The sequence below is a fragment of the Dicentrarchus labrax genome, unplaced genomic scaffold (assembly GCF_905237075.1).
Source record: "Dicentrarchus labrax unplaced genomic scaffold, dlabrax2021, whole genome shotgun sequence".
Lineage (NCBI taxonomy): Eukaryota > Metazoa > Chordata > Actinopteri > Moronidae > Dicentrarchus > Dicentrarchus labrax.
This window is the reverse complement of record NW_026136706.1, coordinates 10,664,203-10,682,547: the sequence shown is the minus strand read 5'-3', so window position 1 is coordinate 10,682,547 and position 18,345 is coordinate 10,664,203. Positions and strand designations below refer to the sequence as shown.

The 18,345-nt window shown below is 38.2% G+C and overlaps 4 protein-coding genes across 7 annotated transcripts in view; all 4 read right to left on the bottom strand.

The window, feature by feature from the left end:
- The window catches only part of LOC127365939 (putative gustatory receptor clone PTE01), a 19,573-nt gene extending 13,352 nt beyond the window's left edge, over positions 1–6,221 (bottom strand). Inside the window, exon 1 of the mRNA XM_051404524.1 lies at positions 6,207–6,221. The gene's annotated coding sequence lies outside the window, so the exon portion shown is untranslated. The remainder of the gene's footprint in view (positions 1–6,206) is intronic.
- Positions 3,290–14,973, bottom strand: LOC127365940 (olfactory receptor 52L1-like). Of its 2 annotated transcripts, none has more exons than XM_051404527.1 (2): positions 13,714–14,973; positions 3,290–4,595 (listed from the first exon to the last, which is right to left on the bottom strand). In XM_051404527.1, the coding sequence occupies exon 2, from the start codon at positions 4,264–4,266 to the stop codon at positions 3,331–3,333; it is 936 nt and encodes a 311-aa protein (XP_051260487.1). In that variant the 5' UTR covers positions 4,267–4,595; positions 13,714–14,973; the 3' UTR covers positions 3,290–3,330. The 2 variants fall into 2 exon arrangements, with proteins under 2 accessions (XP_051260487.1, XP_051260486.1); XM_051404526.1 differs by lacking the exon at positions 13,714–14,973 and adding an exon at positions 4,707–4,995.
- Positions 7,686–13,720, bottom strand: LOC127365944 (olfactory receptor 7G1-like). Of its 2 annotated transcripts, XM_051404532.1 has the most exons (2): positions 13,286–13,720; positions 7,686–8,563 (listed from the first exon to the last, which is right to left on the bottom strand). In XM_051404532.1, the coding sequence occupies exons 1-2, from the start codon at positions 13,382–13,384 to the stop codon at positions 7,727–7,729; spliced, it is 936 nt and encodes a 311-aa protein (XP_051260492.1). In that variant the 5' UTR covers positions 13,385–13,720; the 3' UTR covers positions 7,686–7,726. The 2 variants fall into 2 exon arrangements, with proteins under 2 accessions (XP_051260492.1, XP_051260491.1); XM_051404531.1 differs by lacking the exon at positions 13,286–13,720 and having other exon boundaries at positions 7,686–8,680.
- LOC127365942 (putative gustatory receptor clone PTE01) lies at positions 12,439–18,345 on the bottom strand. 2 transcript variants are annotated; one of them, XM_051404530.1, is made up of 3 exons: positions 18,314–18,345; positions 17,612–18,230; positions 12,439–13,229 (listed from the first exon to the last, which is right to left on the bottom strand). In XM_051404530.1, exons 2-3 carry the CDS (start codon positions 17,764–17,766, stop codon positions 12,458–12,460), a joined length of 927 nt encoding a protein of 308 aa, XP_051260490.1. In that variant the 5' UTR covers positions 17,767–18,230; positions 18,314–18,345; the 3' UTR covers positions 12,439–12,457. The 2 variants fall into 2 exon arrangements, with proteins under 2 accessions (XP_051260490.1, XP_051260489.1); XM_051404529.1 differs by lacking the exon at positions 12,439–13,229 and having other exon boundaries at positions 15,193–18,230.

Genomic DNA, 18,345 nt, shown 5'->3' with positions numbered 1-18,345 from the left:
TCTGTCTGTGATAGTATGTGTCTAATTTTTGTAATATTACGTAAATGAAAGAAGGCAGTCCTAGAGGTCTGCTTTATGTGGGAGTTAAATGACAAATCCTGATCAAAGATAACTCAGAGATTCCTGACAGTGGTGCTAGAGGCCAAGTTAATGCCATCTAGAGTAACTATATCTTTAGACAGTGAGTCTCTAAGGTTTTTGGGGCCAAGAACAAGAATTTAGTTTTTTTCTGAGTTTAACATCAGAAAATTGCAGGTCATCCAGGATTTTATGTCCTTAAGACATGTTTGTAATTTAGATAATTGATTAATTTCATTGGGCTTGATTGATAGATATAACTGCGTATCATCTGCATAACAGTGAAAGTTAATGGAGTGATTCCTAATAATGTTGCCTAAAGGGAGCATATATAAAGTAAATAGTATTGGTCCAAGTACAGAACCTTGTGGAACTCCATGACTAACTGTAGTATTTATTGAAGATTCATCGTTAACATGTACAAACTGCGAGCGATCTGATAAATATGACTTAAACCAGCTTAGTGCGGTTCCTTTAATGCCAATTTGATACTCGAGTCTCTGTAAAAGAATATTATGGTCAATGGTGTCAAATGCAGCACTAAGATCTAATAATACAAGTACAGAGACAAGTCCATTGTCAGAAGCAGTCAGAAGGTCATTATTAACTTTAACCAGAGCTGTCTCTGTGCTATGATGAACTCTAAATCCTGACTGAAAATCCTCAAATAAACTATTGTTATGTAGAAAGTCACACAACTCTTTGGCGACTACTTTCTCCAGAATCTTAGAGAGGAAGGGGAGGTTAGAAATCGGTCTATAGTTGGCTAAAACCCCTGGGTCAAGAGTGGACTTTTTAAGAAGGGGTTTAATTACAGCTACTTTAAAGGACTGTGGTACATATCCTGATAATAAAGAAAGATTAATCATATCCAGTAAAGAAGTGCCAATTAAGGGAACAACTTCTTTAAGCAGCCTAGTTGGGATCGGGTCTAATAGACAGGTTGATGGCTTCGATGAAGAAATGATTGAAGTTAACTGATGAAGATCGATAGCAGAAAAACAGTCTAAATATATATCTAAGTTTACATTAGTAAAAATCCCTGAACTTGGAGAGCCACTGATAACTGTTGATGGCAGTTGGTGATTAATTTTTCCTCTAATAGTAATAATTTTATTATAGAAGAAGCTCATGAAGTCATTGCTACTTAAGTTTATGGGGATATGTGGCTCAATAGAGCTGTGACTCTCTGTCAGCCTGGCTACAGTGCTGAAGAGGAACCTAGGGTTATTCTTATTTTCTTCTATAAGTGCTGAGTAATAGGCTCCTCTGGCATTACGGAGGGCCTTTCTATAAATTTTAAGATTATCTTGCCAATTTGAGCGATATTCTTATAATTTGGAAGAACGCCATTTCCTTTCAGATTTCCTAGCTATTTGTTTTAACTGGCGGGTTTGGTGGTTATACCAAGGTGCTAGTCTCCTATGTTTTAATAATTTCCTTTTTATAGGAGCGATAGAGTCTAATGTTGATCGTAGTGAGCCTGTAGCACTATCGACAAGATTATCAATTTCAGAGGGACTAAAGTCGTTATAGGATTCTGTTAAATTCAGACATGGCATTGAATTAAACACTGAAGGAATCTCCTCCTTAAATTTAGCTACAGCACTGTCAGACAGACATCTGCTGTAGGAAGTTTTGCCTAATGGCTTATAATCTAACAACATGAATTCAAAAGTTATTAAATAATGGTCAGATAGGAAAGGATTATGTGGGAAGACTATTAAATGTTCAATATCAATGCCATATGATAGAACAAGGTCAAGAGTGTGATTAAAACAATGAGTTGGTTTATTTACACTCTGACAGAAGCCAATTGAGTCTATTAATGATATAAATGCATTACTAAGGCTGTCATTGTCAACATCCACATGAATATTAAAATCACCTACAATAATTACTTTATCTGATTTAAGGACTAAACTTGATAGAAACTCTGAGAATTCAGATATAAAAAAAATCAGAGTACGGTCCAGGAGCGCGGTACACTATAACAAATAGAACTGGCTGCAATGTTTTCCAGTTTGGGTGAGAAAGACTAAGAACAAGGCTTTCAAATGAATTATAATTTAGTTTAGGTTTAGGGTCCATTAAAACGCTCGAATCATATATGGCTGCCACTCCACCTCCTCGGCCTGTGCCTCGAGGAATGTGAGTATTAATATCTTTACAAGCTTGATCTGTGCGCTTATGATGAATGGAAGACGGCCTTCAACACCCCTAGTGAGCAATATGAGAATCTAGTATTGCCATTTTTGCCAGCATTCACAGTTGTACCTGTTGTTTTCTTTGCCCGGTTTCTCAATGGATCCTACCCAGGTGAAAGCCATGGTTAACTGACCTCAATGAACATCAGTTAAACTGCTCCAATGCAGGAAAGGGCTGCATGCACACCTATACACAACACATTATGGCCTTATAAAGTTGCTATGGTGAACATATCAGAGATGTCTTGTTCACACATGCAGCAGGCACACAGTATTTATTTTAATTCCAAATTAGATTAGCATTCCATATTTCACTTAGCATTGAGTATTTAGTCACCGTAATATTGACAAGTGTGATGTGGCTGAAACTCCATATTTAAGATTATCATAAAGAAGACCTGTTTCTACCTCAAAACTGCATTTAGAGTTATGTTATCTTGCCTGCAGTCACAGGTGACAGTGTGAGTCCCAACCAATTTTCAGGGAAGCTGAAACACCCAACAACATTTCGGCCAGTTGAAATTAGTATTTTAGTACAGTATTCTGGGTGCTGCTTGCAAGCTACAAATACTCTTTCCCATTCTATTTTTGATCTCTACAGGTATTTAAATGTACTTATTTAACATTTGCTCTGTGCTTGTAAGCATTTTAAAGTGAGCATTGAAATGTACTTGTGGTGACTGATTCTAAATGTACTGTTTTATTAAGGGTCATAGTATGATCTTTTTTATTTACTCTGATTTTTTACAATTAATTTCAAAATGACGATAAGAGTTTTGTCATTCATTCATACTGATCTGTGCTTGGTTGTAATATGTTGTTTTTGGGAGATGCTAGAACCATTAATTTAGTTTCACTGATAGTTGATCATCCCAGGAAATAAGGAGAAATTACTGGTTGCATATCACTAATACTGTCCATTAAATTGCGCTTTGCTCATTTTTGTAATTTTTACACATGTAATGTGATAAGTTTATAAACCACACTCAATTAATTGCAAACAATTATGTTGTTTTTCCACAGAGCAGAGATAGTCATCCTTGCTCTAAACATTTATTTTTCGATTAAACAGAAATCTTTTACAGGATTGTCTTATCTTCGGTAGGTTATATCCATACATAAAGGGGGTGACCATTGGTTGGCAAATGAGGAGATAGACAGATAAAATAATGCGTACTTTGTCTGGTACATGAGCAACATGAAACCTGGAATCAACAAAGTGAAAAATGCCGCCGACAAACATGTTTGATAGAGAGAAAATCTGAGGTGTGCAGGTGGAAATGGCTTTTTGCTTGTTTTCTTTAGAAGTATTCAGACAAACAGCCAAAATCTTCATATACGAGACTGAAATGAAACTAACAGAGATAACAATAGTAAAAAAGGCAAAAAGCAGGTCAGATGATTTGTTCAGTACTGAAGCTGAACATGCAAGTTTAATCACTAAGTGGTGATCACAAAACACTTTGTCAATGACATTTCCACAAAACTTCAAATGGATGACGAATGAAAATGAGAATATAAAATTAACAAATGAATACATCCATACAAACAGAATGATCATACCGACTCTCCCTGTGTTCATAATGACACTGTAGTGTAAAGGATAACAGATAGCGACATATCTGTCGTAGGCCATGGCTGCTAAACTGCAAAACTCAACTGAAGCACATGTATAGATATAACACATCTGTAGAAAACACCATAACAGGGTCACTTCATGGGTATCTGAAAACATCTGTGAGAGCATAAGAGGATACAGTGATGTGCTGCCACCGATTTCATTCACAAATAAATTACATAGTAATATGTACATTGGCTCATGCAACCTTTTGTCCACATATATGACTATAATAAGAACTGTGTTGGCCACACATATTGAGAGGTACCATAACAGCATTATACTGAAATACAGGTATTTTAACTCTCCAATATTACCATAGGCTGCCAGCACAAAAGACACAATCTCAGTTGAGTTCTCCATTTCTTCTTTTGTAAGCAGCAAAACTAGCTCAGTAATAGTGCTGATTATTATCCCTTTGAATAATTCCTCAGCCCAATATTCAGCCAGAAAGTTATTTCCCCAACAACTGAGCAAAATCTCACAACACTAATATCTGAATAACAGTTTGCAAAAACAGTGTGTCTCACCACACTGGTCAAAATAACAAAGGTAAATGGATTATGGTCATAACATCATTTAGTTGGATAATGGATTATTATGCAAACAACTGTTCAAGAGCATTTTAAAAGCTTGTGAAATCTAGTTCTTCTTTTCAGCACATTTTATAACTTAACTGTCTTTTCAGTCACCTGTGACAAAGAAGAAAGTAGATATCAGTAATCAAAGAACAGCATTAAACACACAGTATAGAACATAAATCAAATTTCATATTTACACATCCAAGATCACTTGTATCTCACAGATATCAATATCTCCAGATGGCTGCTGCTGCCCTCCCATGTGAAGAAGACAAACGCCTCCTCTGAGCTTTATACACTTCTTGGTGGGTTGGGCTGCGCTAGAGAGTCAATCTGCTTATACCAGTAAAAAAACCTTTCTCTAAAAAAACAAAAACATTACATTATTGTCTGGATTACAATATGAGTTTACTTTTGGAGAATCTTTCCCTTTTCAGTCTTCCAATCAACCAAGTGTGCAGATGTGCATTATTTTTGCAACTTCAAGACTAAAATGATATAATCAACACATCAGAGGTTATTGACAAAGGAAAGAGATTCAGAGGGAAGTTTAGAGCACTTCCACTGGACCACTTTTGATAGGTACTGATGACTGCAGACCAGGAGCACCCCACAAGAGCTGCAGTTCTGGAGATGCTCTGACCCACTCGTCTAGACATCACAATTTGGCCCTTGTCAAAGTTGCTCAAATTCTTATGCTGCCCATTTTTTGTGCTTCTAACACATCAACTTTGAGGGCAATATGTTTACCACCTAGGCACCCTGGTGGTCACAATGTTATGGCTGATCGGTGTATATCCCATGTCACAGGGATTCCTGAAATCTTCCCTGGCTCTCGTCAAATGGAAAACCAGATTTGTGTTCAAACCAAATGTCACACTGAGGTATGGACTGCAATGCCTGATGGGGTTTTGGCATCTTGTCTGAGTCTTTTATTGCTACATTTTGGCCTTTCTTTGTTTACCCTCCTAGTGAGCAATATGGGTATCTCGTAATGCCTTTTGGACTTTGTTTTTGACTCCCTTGATCATTTTTATTTTTGCCAGTGTCCCCAGTTGTACGTGTTCTCTTTGTTTTCATTGCTCAGTGTCTGAATGGATCCCACCAAGGTGAAAGCTGTTGAAAGTGGGTGGCTGACCTCAATCAACTTCAGTTAAACTGCTCCAATGATTTATCACAGCTTATTTTGGGCTTCAGTTTGGTGACAGCTCCTCTTAAAGCTCTTACGAACTGTTGAGGGGGCGATTCACTTCTGCCTCAGTTCTTGTGAATTCGCTCTACCTTTTATCGTGGAGGCTGATGCCTCTGAGATTGTTGGTGCAATCACTTTGGAGATCGAATCAGCAGTTAAGAAACTGGTCCTAGAAGTGTGTCTGTTCCCATTTCTGTCAGGTCATGTCTTAAGTGTGGATATTCATCTGATCTCACCTGCCATCCTGGACACACCCATGAATTCCTGCTTAGACCTTTTTGGTGGCCCACCACGGAGGTAGACTTGCATTACTCGTTCCTTAAAGAATAAGACCACCATACAAGAGGGGCCATTTTACTTCCTTAACCAGCATGCCCTCTTCCGAGGACACTGCTGAGCTTCTGGTCCAACATATTTTTCAACTACCAAGGACATTGTGTCAGACCGGGGATCCCAGTTCAGTGCTCATTTCTGGAGGTTGTTCAGCTCCCTCCCTAGGTTCTACTGCCAGTCTGTCTTCAGGTTTCTACCTGCAGATCAACCGTCTGATGGAGCATTCTAAGGAGGATTTGGAGACCAGCCTGCGTTGTCTCGTCTCCCCTAACCCCTCCTCTTGGAGTCAGCAGTTGACCCAAGTGATGTGCTCTCATAATTCCTTGCCTTGTTCTGCCACAGGTCTCCTTTTGAAGACGTCTTCAGTTACAAGCCAGCTCTTTTACTGTGTCAGGAGAAGGAGGTTAGTGTTCCATCTGCCCATTAATTCAACAACCACTGTTACCAAACCTGGAGAAGAGCACATTACAACCTGTTTTGCAATCCAGCTCCCCGTTACCAGTTTGCCACCATTTCAACTGTAGGAAAAGGTTGTGTGCGCATGTACAAACACACACTATGGCCTTATAAAGTTGCTATGGTGAACATGTCAGAGATGTCTTGTTCATACATGCAGCAGACACACAGTATTTATTTTAATTCCAAAATGCAATTATTGTGGCTTATGGTCTATCGGATAGAAACTATTAACATTACACATTTCACTCTCTTAGTATTGAGTATTGAGTCACCATAATATTGACTTTATATTAGATAAGATTAGATTAGATTAGATTAGATTAGATTCAACTTTATTGTCATTGCACAAGTACAGGTACTAGGCAACGATATCCAAAACGAGTGTGGTGTGGCTGAAACGTTATGTTTTAGATTATCAAGAGAGAAGGCCTTTCACTGGTTTCTACCTCAGAACTGGATTTAGACCTATGATTGCTGATCCAACCAGAGGTTTATAAAAGCATGCAAAACTCTAGTGAAAGTTCATGCCTGCAGTTATAGATTTCAGCGCAACTCACCACCAACTTTCAGGAAAGCAGAATTATACCCAACATTGTGGCCTGTGGAGATCAGAGTTTCAGTCCAATACTCTGGGTGCTGCTGAAAACTACAAATACTTTTTCCTGTACTATTTTTTATCTCTACAAGTAAATAAATGTTCTTATACAGCAGCTGTCTGTAGGCCTTTTTGCGTGGGCATTTTATTTTGCTAAAATAAATAATAAAAATGTATTAGTTGCTTCCCCAATCATTGTTAATGACAAAACAGTTTTCGGGGTGGATAAACGTTTTCGGCTTCTGAAGGGGGGCATGACAGAAAAAGTTTTAAAGGCAAAGCATGTTACAATAGGTATTCTTCTCATTTATTCTTTCTTATAATGAATTTAAATGTTAGTCTGATAATATTGTCATTCATTCAGTTTGGTTTGTGCTTGGGTGTAATATTTTTTTTAGATTCTAGGACAAACTTTAGTTTTACTAGAGTTGATCATCCCAGGAAATAAAGAGAAATTAGCGGTTGTATATCACTAATGCAGTCCATTTAGTCTTGACAACTTGATTAGTAAAAGAAAACCACATCACTTAACACATTTTTCACACATTATATAAATGTAAGATGTGTGCAACTTTCAAGATAATCTTTTGTCTATAAATTTAAACCACACTGGAGACAAACATAATGTTGTTTTTCCACAGAGCAGAGATAGTCATCCTTGCTCTAAACATTTATATTTCGATTAAACAGAAATCTTTTACAGGATTGTTTTATCTTCGGTAGGTTATATCCATACATAAAGGGGGTGACCATTGGTTGGCAAATGAGGAGATACACAGATAAAATAATGCGTACTTTGTCTGGTACATGAGCAACATCAAACCTGGAATCAACAAAGTGAAAAATGCAGCCAACAAATAAATTTGACACTGAGACAATCTGAGGTGTGCAGGTGGAGACGGCTTTTTGTTTGTTTTCTTTAGAAGTATTCAGACAAACAGCCAAAATCTTCATATAAGAGACTGAAATTAGACTAACAGGGATAACAATGGTCACAAAGGCAAAAAGGAGGTCAGATATTTTGTGTACTACTGAAGCTGAACATGCAAGTTTAATCACTAAGTGGTGATCACAGAACACTTTGTCAATGACATTTCCACAAAACTTCAAATGGATGACGAATGAAAATGAGAATACAAAATTAACAAATGAATACATCCATACAAACAGAATGATCATACCGACTCTCCCCGTATTCATAATGACACTGTAGTGTAAAGGATAACAGATAGCGACATATCTGTCGTAAGCCATGGCTGCTAAACTGCAAAACTCAACTGACGTACTTATGTAGATATAACACATATGTAGAAAACACCATGGCAGGGTCACTTCATGGGTATCTGAAAACATCTGTGAGAGCATAAGAGGATACAGTGATGTGCTGCCACCGATTTCATTCACAAATAAATTACATAGTAATATGTACATTGGCTCATGCAACCTTTTGTCCACATATATGACTATAATAAGAACTGTGTTGGCCACACATATTGAGAGGTACCATAACAGCATTATACTGAAATACAGGTATTTTAACTCTCCAATATTACCATAGGCTGCCAGCACAAAAGACACAATCTCAGTTGAGTTCTCCATTTCTTTCTTTTGTTAGCAGCAAAACTAGCTCAGTAATAGTGCTGATTATTATCCCTTTGAATAATTCCTCAGCACAATATTCAACCAGAAAGTTATTTTCCCAACAACTGAGCAAAATCTCAAAACACTAATCTCTGCATACCAGTTTGCAGCAGCAGTGTGTCTCACCACACTGTTTAAAATAACAAAGCTAAAACAACGCTTATGGTCATAACATCACTTAGTTGGATAATGGATTATTATGCAGCCAACTATTCTAGTGCTTTTTAAAAAATCTTCTTCTCAGCACATTCAATAAGTATATTTTCAGTTATCTGTGACAAAATATCAGGATGTAGATATCAGCAACCAAAAAACAACATTAAGCATACAGTATAGAACATTTAATTTAAATGAATATTTTACACATATATAATCCAAGATCACAGGAATGAATACCTCCAGATGGCTGCTGCTGCCCTCCTAACTGAACAAGAGTAAAGCCTCCTCTGAACTTTATACACTTCTTGTAAAAAGAGGTGGGTTGGGCTGCGCTAGAGAGTCAAGCTGCTAATACTCACCAAAACAACTTTTCTTTAAAGAAAAGAAACATTTACAATATCATTTTATCTTTTTATTACCATAAAATATTCAAGGTCCTGCTGATTACTGTACAAATGCACACAGCTTTTTATAACTGAACTGACTGATTTTAGTGAAATTGGAAAAAATATTTCTGTCTGCCCTCTAATGTCCTCGGACTGCTCCACTTCAACTTTCAGTGAATAACGAAGTTTCCTGATGGAAATATAGCCATAGCTACTTGTTGTTAGCAGTTGAATGTTGCTACTCTCTCTCTTTATCTGAATAATGCTGTCCGTAATACTATTTGGGCTGGGCATATTATTTATGCTTGACATAGCCTAATAGTATTAATAATCAAAATCAAAAGCATTTTGTCACTATAATGTTTTTAGATTCACAAAAATCACAGATGTATGCAAGATAAGTGTATGTTTAATTGGTGTGGTTAACTGGACTTTTATTGTGACGGGTCACTTCCGGTCACCTTATCAACCTGATACGACTTAATGACGTGCGCTGTCCAGGTCACAAAACTCGTGGGCATCCATTGTTCACTCTCTTTCCACTGTTAACTGTTGGTTAACTCTGGTTCTTGTTGGTGATATCAATAAACAGTGCAGCTCAGATGTGGATCTTAAAGTCACCTTGCCAATGATCAGTTTTGCCCTGCAAAGATTGGCAAATGAGAATCCTGTGGTAAAATTGTTAATTTCTCCTGAGTGTGCAAATCATCTACCTATCTATCAGTGAATGAAGTGGATTTACCACAGGTGACTCTTCTATATGTTGGCAGGAAGTCAGCTGGAGGGAAACTAATGGGAAACACTGATATACTAGTTGACATAGGCTCTGGTGCTTCAATAATTCTGAAATTAGTGTACTTGCTTGCATGCTTCAAGACAAGCAAACTAGGTCTACATCTGTACAACTGCTAACATTCTCAAAACATAAGCTGTGAGTTCTTGGACACCTTAACGCCACTGGATATCCCGTATTGTTGTCACAGAATCAGAATCAGAAATACTTTATTGATCCCCGGGGGGAACAATTTGTTTGTTACAGTTGTTCAACTCATACATGGTAAAGAGGAGAAATAACACATATATTTCAATACCAGTAGTAGGAAACCAAACAAGGCAGTGGTCCCTTACCACTGATTGAAGACTTACTGTCAGAACTCTGTGGATCTAGAATGTATCCCACTTTGGACCTGAAAAGTAGCTACCACCAACTGGAACTGCCCAAGGAGAGCAGAGGGCTTACTGCCTTCATCACACCTAAGGGTTTGTACCGGTACTGCAGAGTACTTTATGGATTAAGCTCTGCCCCTGGTGCATTTCAGAAAATGATGACAAAAATTCTTTGTGGGCTACAAGGTGTACAGAGTTACCTTGATGATGTCGTCATGTTTAGACCCTCACAAGCTGTCTATTGCAGTAACCTGAAGACTGTTCTGCGCTGCATCCAGGATGCAGGTCTCTTCCATCAGGCAACACTGAACTTTCTTGGCTACAAATTTTCACCTGAAGGCTTGGAGCCAAATGATGCCCATGTTACAACAGTCCTGAATGCCCCTGCACCTGCGCATGCTGCTTCCCTACACTCATTCCTGGGCCTTAGTGCATGGTACAGCAGGTTTGTGAATGATTATGCCAGCGTGGTGGAACCTACACTGCATTCAACTGGAATGAGGCAGCACGAAGGAGCTTTCAAACGAGTCAAGAAAAGGGTTGTCAACAGCCCTGTACTGACACAGTTCGATCCAAATAAGATCACAGCGGTCTGGACTGATACCTCTGATTATGGACTTGAAGCTGTTTTGACACAAGTGAACAACGCTGGCAAAGAAGACACAGTTGCATTTGTATCTCGCAGTTTATCGGATGCAGAGAGAAAATACTCCATCATGGAATAAGAGGCTTTAGCATGAGTCTGGGCTGCTGAAAATTGTTGTGTGTGGCTCTGGGGAAGAAAATTCCTATTGTGCACAGATCACCAAGCACTGACAACACTTGTGACTACCACAGGGAGTTTGGACTTTGTAAAGCCAAGTGGTCTGCGCGTCTCATGGAGTTTGACTATGATGTTCAGTACAGACCAGGATCAGTGAATAGTGTTGCTCACTGCGTATCCAGGCTGCCACTCCCTGGAACTGGCATGGAGTATGTAGAGACTTTTGATGAACTGGCACCTATGGATAACTGTATCGTCATAGGTACTTACTGCCTTGTGGTACCAGAGTCAATGCAGAAAAGACTCGCAGACATTGCGCACGAGACCCATCAGAGTTCATGGTTTTTTTGTCAAAGAGCAATTGCACACCTAAATCCTCCGTTTAATATCCCCATGCTAATGTAGAGGTTCAACAGGGTGCTGAAAGATGGTCTGCAGATTTCGTGAATACGGGTACACCCTGCAAGCCATTCACAAGGTTCTTATGGATTATAGAGCAACTCCTCAATCCACCACTGAAATAAGCCCATCACAACTAGTCCATGGAAGGCAAATGAGAGCAAAACAACAAAACAAGGATATAGGCCCTGCTCCAGAAAATTAAGATGCTGTTAGATAATGAGTAAAAGAGAAGCAAAACAAATTAAAGCAGTACACAGATATGAAGAGAAGTACAAAACAATGTGCTTCCAACCTGGTGACCAAGTGCGGATCAGGAAGCCATGTGGAGTCAAGAAAGAAGAACAAAATGTCCTACAACCCAGGCTTGTGGTGGGGAAGACCAATAAATGGTGCTGCTGTGTTTACCATAGAACCTACAAGGGCTTTCAATGTATTTCTATGGTAGTTATGATCTATGACCTAACCTTCAGAGCTTTCTCAAAGCATGCAACATGCCTAGTGAAAGTTTAAGCCAGTCCCCACCAACTTTCAGGAAAGGTGAAATAAACCCACCAACACTTCGGCCTGTGGAGATCAATGTTTCAGTTCAGGATTTTGGTTGCTGCTGCAGGCTACAAATACTTTCTCCCATACTATTTTTGATCTCCACAAGTAAATACATCTACTTATTTGACTTTTGGCTTTGTAATTGTAACCCTTTTCTGAACAATACCTTTTATACCATTTTTGTAATTTTTGCATTTTGTATGAATATAAGATGCATTTGTGCACATTTCAAGATACTTTTATGTCTAAAGTTTTTAAAACACACACTGGAGACAAATATAATGTTTAACCACAGAGCAGACATAACAGAGTTATCCTTGTTCTAAACGTTTATTTTTGATCAAACAGAAATCTTTTACAGGATTGTCTTATCTTTGGTAAATTAAATCCATACATAAAGGGGGTGATCATTGGTTGGCAAATGAAGATATACACAGATAAAATAATGCGTATTTTGTCTGGTACATGAGCAACATCAAACCTGGAATCAACAAAGTGATAAATGCCACCGACAAACATGTTTGATAGAGAGACAATCTGAGGTGTGCAGGTGGAGACGGCTTTTTGTTTGTTTTCTTTAGAAGTATTCAGACAAACAGCCAAAATCTTCATGTAAGACACTAAAATGAAACTAACTGGGATAACAATAGTCACAAAGGCAAACAGCAGGTCAGATATTTTGTTCAGTACTGAAGCTGAACATGCAAGTTTAATCACTAAGTGGTGATCACAGAACACTTTGTCAATGACATTTCCACAAAACTTCAAATAGATGACGAATGAAAATGAGAATATAAAATTAACAAATGAATACATCCATACAAACAGAATGATCATACCGACTCTCCCTGTGTTCATAATGACACTGTAGTGTAAAGGATAACAGATAGCGACATATCTGTCGTAGGCCATGGCTGCTAAACTGCAAAATTCAATAGAGGCACTTATGTAGATATAACACATCTGCAGAAAACACCATGGCAGGGTCACTTCATGGGTATCTGAAAACATCTGTGAGAGCATAAGAGGATACAGTGATGTGCTGCCATTGATTTCATTCACAAATAAATTACATAGTAATATGTACATTGGCTCATGCAACCTTTTGTCCACATATATAACTATAATAAGAACTGTGTTGGCCACACATATTGAGAGGTACCATAACAGCATTATGCTGAAATAGAGATATTTTAACTCTCCAATATTACCATAGGCTGCCAGCACAAAAGACACAATCTCAGTTGAGTTCTCCATTTCTTCTTTTGTTAGCAGCAAAACTAGCTCAGTAATAGTGCTGATTATTATCCCTTTGAATAATTCCTCAGCACAATATTCAACCAGAAAGTTATTTTCCCAACAACTGAGCAAAATCTCACAACACTAATATCTGCATACCAGTTTGCAAAAACAGTGTGTCTCACCACACTGGTATAAATAACAAAGGTAAATGGATTATGGTCATAACATCATTTAGTTGGATAATGGATTATTATGAAAACAACTGTTCAAGAGCATTTTAAAAGCTTGTGAAATCTAGTTCTTCTTTTCAGCACATTTTATAACTTAACTGTCTTTTCAGTCACTTGTGACAAAGAAGAAAGCAGATATCAGTAATCAAAGAACAACATTAAACACACAGTATAGAACATAAATTAAATTTCATATTTACACATCCAAGATCACTTGTATCTCACAGATATCAATATCTCCAGGTGGCTGCTGCTGCCCTCCCATGTGAAGAAGACAAACGCCTCCTCTGAACTTTATACACTTCTTGGTGGGTTGGGCTGCGCTAGAGAGTCAATCTGCTTATACCAGTAAAAAAACATTCTCTAAAAAACCAAAAACATTACATTATTGTCTGGATTACAATATGAGTTTACTTTTGGAGAATCTTTCCCTTTTCAGTCTTCCAATCAGCCAAGTGTGCAGATGTGCATCATTTTTGCAACTTCAAGACTAAAATGATATAATCAACACATCAGAGGTTGTTGACAAAGGAAAGAGATTCAGAGGGAAGTTTAGAGCACTTCCACTGGACCACTTTTGATAGGTACTGACGACTGCAGACCAGGAACACCCCACAAGAGCTGCAGTTCTGGAGACGCTCTGACCCACTCGTCTAGACATCACAATTTGGCCCTTGTCAAAGTTGCTCAAATTCTTATGCTGCCCATTTTTTGTGCTTCTAACACATCAACTTTGAGGGCAATATGTTTACCACCTAGGCACCCTGGTGGTCATAATGTTATGGCTGATCGGTGTATATCCCATGTCACAGGGATTCCTGAAATTTTCCCTGGCTCTCGTCAAATGGAAAACCAGATTTGTGTTCAAACCAAATGTCACACTGAGGTATGGACTGCAATGCCTGATGGGGTTTTGGCATCTTGTCTGAGTCTTTTATTGCTACATTTTGTCCTTTCTTTGTTTACCCTCCTAGTGAGCAATATGGGTATCTCGTAATGCCTTTTGGACTTTGTTTTTAACTACCTTGATCATTTTTATTTTTGCCAGTGTCCCCAGTTGTACGTGTTCTCTTTGTTTTCATTGCTCAGTGTCTGAATGGATCCCACCAAGGTGAAAGCTGTTGAAAGTGGGTGGCTGACCTCAATCAACTTCAGTTAAACTGCTCCAATGATTTATCACAGCTTATTTGGGGCTTCAGTTTGGTGACAGCTCCTCTTAAAGCTCTTACGAACTGTTGAGGGGGCGATTCACTTCTGCCTCAGTTCTTGTGAATTCGCTCTACCTTTTATCGTGGAGGTTGATGCATCTGAGATTGTTGCTGCAATCACGTTGGAGATCGAATCAGCAGTTAAGAAACTGGTCCTAGAAGTGTGTCTGTTCCCATTTCTGTCAGGTCATGTCTTTAGTGTGGATATTCATCTGATCTCACCTGCCATCCTGGACACACCCATGAATTCCTGCTGAGACCTTTTTGGTGGCCCACCATGGAGGTAGACATGCATTACTCGTCCCTGAAAGAATAAGACCACCATACAAGAGGGGCCATTTTCCTTACTTAACCAGCATGCCCTCTTCTGAGGACACTGCTGAGCTTCTGGTCCAACATATTTTTCAACTACCAAGGACATTGTGTCAGAGTGGGGATCCCAGTTCGGTGCTCATTTCTGGAGGTTGTTCAGCTCCCTCCCTAGGTTCTACTGCCAGTCTGTCTTCAGGTTTCCACCTGCAGATCAACCGTCTGATGGAGCATGCTAAGGTGGATTTGGAGACCAGCCTGCGTTGTCTCATCTACCCCTAACCCCTCCTCTTGGAGTCAGCAGTTGACCCAGGTGACGTACTCTCATAATTCCTTGCCTTGTTCTGCCACAGGTCTCCTTTTGAAGACGTCTTCAGTTACAAGCCAGCTCTTTTACTGTGTCAGGAGAAGGAGGTTAGTGTTCCATCTGCCCATTAATTCAACAACCACTGTTACCAAACCTGGAGAAGAGCACATTACAACCTGTTTTGCAATCCAGCTCCCCGTTAACAGTTTGCCACCATTTCAACTGTAGGAAAAGGTTGTGTGCGCATGTACAAACACACACTATGGCCTTATAAAGTTGCTATGGTGAACATGTCAGAGATGTCTTGTTCATACATGCAGCAGACACACAGTATTTATTTTAATTCCAAAATGCAATTATTGTGGCTCATGGTCTATCAGATAGAAAGTATTAACATTACACATTTCACTCTCTTAGTATTGAGTATTTTGTCACCATAATATTGACTTTATATTAGATTAGATTAGATTAGATTAAATTCAACTTTATTGTCATTGCACAAGTACAGGTACTAGGCAACAAGACAAGACAAGTGTGGTGTGGCTGAAACGTTATGTTTTAGATTATCAAGAGAGAAGGCCTTTCACTGGTTTCTACCTCAGAACTGGATTTAGACCTATGATTGCTGATCCAACCAGAGGTTTATAAAAGCATGCAAAACTCTAGTGAAAGTTCATGCCTGCAGTTATAGATTTCAGCGCTACTCACCACCAACTTTCAGGAAAGCAGAATTATACCCAACATTGTGGCCTGTGGAGATCAGAGTTTCAGTCCAATACTCTGGGTGCTGCTGAAAACTACAAATACTTTTTCCTGTACTATTTTTTATCTCTACAAGTAAATAAATGTTCTTATACAGCAGCTGTCTGTAGGCCTTTTTGCGTGGGCATTTTATTTTGCTAAAATAAAATAAAATGTATTAGTTGCTTCCCCACTCATTGTTAATGACGAAACAGTTTTGGGGGTGGATAAAGGTTTTTGGCTTTTGAAGGGGGGCATGACAGAAAAAGTTTTAAAGGCAAAGCATGTTACAATAGGTATTCTTCTTATTTATTCTTTCTTATAATGAATTCAATTGTTAGTGTAATAATATTGTCATTCATTCATATTGGTTTGTGCTTGGGTGTAATATTTTTTTTAGATTCTAGGACAAACTTTAGTTTTACTAGAGTTGATCATCCCAGGAAATAAAGAGAAATTAGCGGTTGTATATCACTAATGTAGTCCATTAAAGTCTTGACAACTTGATTAGTAAAAGAAAACCACATCACTTAACACATTTTTCACACATTATATAAATGTAAGATGTGTGCAACTTTCAAGATAATCTTTTGTCTATAAATTTAAACCACACTGGAGACAAACATAATGTTGTTTTTCCACAGAGCAGAGATAGTCATCCTTGCTCTAAACATTTATATTTCGATTAAACAGAAATCTTTTACAGGATTGTTTTATCTTTGGTAGGCTATATCCATACATAAAGGGAGTGACCATTGGTTGGCAAATGAGGAGACACACAGATAAAATAATGCGTACTTTGTCTGGTACATGAGCAACATCAAACCTGGAATCAACAAAGTGAAAAACGCCGCCGACAAACATGTTTGATAGAGAGACAATCTGAGGTGTGCAGGTGGAGACGGCTTTTTGTTTGTTTTCTTTAGAAGTATTCAGACAAACAGCCAAAATCTTCATATAAGAGACTGAAATTAGACTAACTGGGATAACAATGGTCACAAAGGCAAAAATAAGGTCAGATATTTTGTGTACTACTGAAGCTGAACATGCAAGTTTAATCACTAAGTGGTGATCACAGAACACTTTGTCAATGACATTTCCACAAAACTTCAAATGGATGACAAATGAAAATGAGAATATAAAATTAACAAATGAATACATCCATACAAACAGAATGATCATACCAACTCTCCCTGTGTTCATAATGACACTGTAGTGTAAAGGATAACAGATAGCGACATATCTGTCGTAGGCCATGGCTGCTAAACTGCAAAATTCAACTGACGTACTTATGTAGATATAACACATCTGTAGAAAACACCATGGCAGGGTCACTTCATGGGTATCTGAAAACATCTGTGAGAGCATAAGAGGATACAGTGATGTGCTGCCACCGATTTCATTCACAAATAAATTACATAGTAATATGTACATTGGCTCATGCAACCTTTTGTCCACATATATGACTATAATAAGAACTGTGTTGGCCACACATATTGAGAGGTACCATAACAGCATTATACTGAAATAGAGATATTTTAACTCTCCAATATTACCATAGGCTGCCAGCACAAAAGACACAATCTCAGTTGAGTTCTCCATTTCTTTCTTTTGTTAGCAGCAAAACTAGCTCAGTAATAGTGCTGATTATTATCCCTTTGAATAATTCCTCAGCCCAATATTCAACCAACCTGGAGTTAGGCATGTGAACACATTGAAACTGTTTTCTTGACTGTTTTTAGAAATCACAAGAATCACAAAGAAACTTTATCAGTTTGAAATCTAGTTCCATCAGTTTTTCTATTTATTTTCCCAACATCTGAGCTAAATCTCTCGACACTAATCTCTGCATACAATATGTGTACACAACAGTGTGTCTCACTACACTGGTCAAAATCAGAAAGCTAAATGGATTATGGTCATAACATTACTTATATGGATAATGGATTATGATGCAGACAACTGTTCTTAATATAAAATATATAGAACAATATATAAATATAAAAATAGCTTGTGATGTCTGATTTTCCTCCTTCAGCACATCTGATATCTGTCTTTTCAGTCACCTGTAACAAAATGTCAGGATGTAGACATCAGTAATCAAACAACAAACATTTTTACATATGATCCGTGATCACTGGCATCTCACCGGATTGATAACCTCCAGGTGGCTGCTGCTGC

What these genes read in the sequence shown, in the direction of transcription:
- LOC127365942 (XM_051404529.1), bottom strand. Translation starts at nt 17,766, where the DNA reads ATGGAGAACTCAACTGAGATTGTGTCTTTTGTGCTGGCAGCCTATGGT.
- LOC127365940 (XM_051404527.1), bottom strand. Translation starts at nt 4,266, where the DNA reads ATGGAGAACTCAACTGAGATTGTGTCTTTTGTGCTGGCAGCCTATGGT.
- LOC127365944 (XM_051404532.1), bottom strand. Translation starts at nt 13,384, where the DNA reads ATGGAGAACTCAACTGAGATTGTGTCTTTTGTGCTGGCAGCCTATGGT. An exon ending in GCATAATGCTGTTATGGTAC is followed by an intron (nt 8,564 to 13,285) that starts CTCTCAATATGT and finishes CTGTTATGGTAC; the next exon opens with CTCTCAATATGTGTGGCCAA.